General features: G+C 37.0%; 1 protein-coding gene across 1 annotated transcript in view; it reads left to right on the top strand.

The window, feature by feature from the left end:
• The first annotated feature begins 182 nt into the window (after positions 1-182).
• The window catches only part of LOC107577840 (solute carrier family 41 member 1-like), a 5,292-nt gene continuing 4,515 nt past the window's right edge, over positions 183-959 (top strand). Inside the window, exon 1 of the mRNA XM_016263872.1 lies at positions 183-321. Within this exon, the coding sequence (XP_016119358.1) occupies positions 183-321 (139 nt within the window). The remainder of the gene's footprint in view (positions 322-959) is intronic.

The following is a 959-nucleotide window of genomic DNA, read 5'->3' as shown; positions in this document are numbered from 1 at the left end:
TATATATATATATATATATATATATATATACTAGAGTGGACATATATCCTCCAAACAGGAGGTATCAAAAACGAAGAATGTCTAGTCTTCATTGTTTGGGATTGACAGTCTCCTGTGTTAATTCCACCATATCAACGCTAACTAGACAAATCGTTCCTCTCCTCTTCCGCCCAGGTCTTATCATGATCGGGGTTATCATTGCATCCAGGAAAGTTGGCATCAACCCAGACAATGTGGCCACCCCCATTGCAGCCAGCCTCGGTGACCTGATCACCCTGGCGCTGTTGGCTGGCATCAGTACTGGCCTGTATAAGGAGCTTGGTGAGTGAACACCTCAGTTATTTGGCTGAGCTCTTTGGGAACATTGCCGTAATCAGATATCTACTGTCAGTGCATTTTGTGATCCAAGTGCAAGCAGATATATGAGCAGGCACACTAAAGTTTGTAGATTTGCATACATTTTAGCGGATAACTTATGAACTGAATGGCCTAGAAACTTAATTATTTTTCCTCTGTTTCTGAGTCGAGTTCAGTGGAGGAATAGGAAACTATCTTGGCAGCTCCTGAAATGAAACATTTGCACGTCTTAACTGAAGATATCAAAAGTCAGTTTCTTCTTTAATTAGCCACATTTTGGCACTGTCTGTATCATAAAACTTCTGTAGAGTAACTGCCACAGTCCAGGAGAAATTGACATCTCAACCTTTGCTTGGTGATTTAAAAAGAAGATTAATTTAAGAAGAAAGTGCAAGTGTAATAGAATAAGTCCAAGAATAAGCATAAGTATGTATACGTATGTTTATATGCACACATTATATGTACATTATATTTATATTTACACTACCATTGAAAGGTTTGGGGTCTGATTTTGTTTTTTTACTAAATTAATACTTTAATTCATTAAAGATGCATTACTTTGATCAGAAGTGACAGTAAAGACATTTAAATTACAAAATTTC

The sequence above is a fragment of the Sinocyclocheilus grahami genome, unplaced genomic scaffold (genome assembly GCF_001515645.1).
Source record: "Sinocyclocheilus grahami isolate Dianchi unplaced genomic scaffold, SAMN03320097.WGS_v1.1 scaffold7429.1, whole genome shotgun sequence".
NCBI classification, from domain to species: domain Eukaryota; kingdom Metazoa; phylum Chordata; class Actinopteri; order Cypriniformes; family Cyprinidae; genus Sinocyclocheilus; species Sinocyclocheilus grahami.
This window is presented reverse-complemented; position numbering and strand designations above follow the sequence as displayed.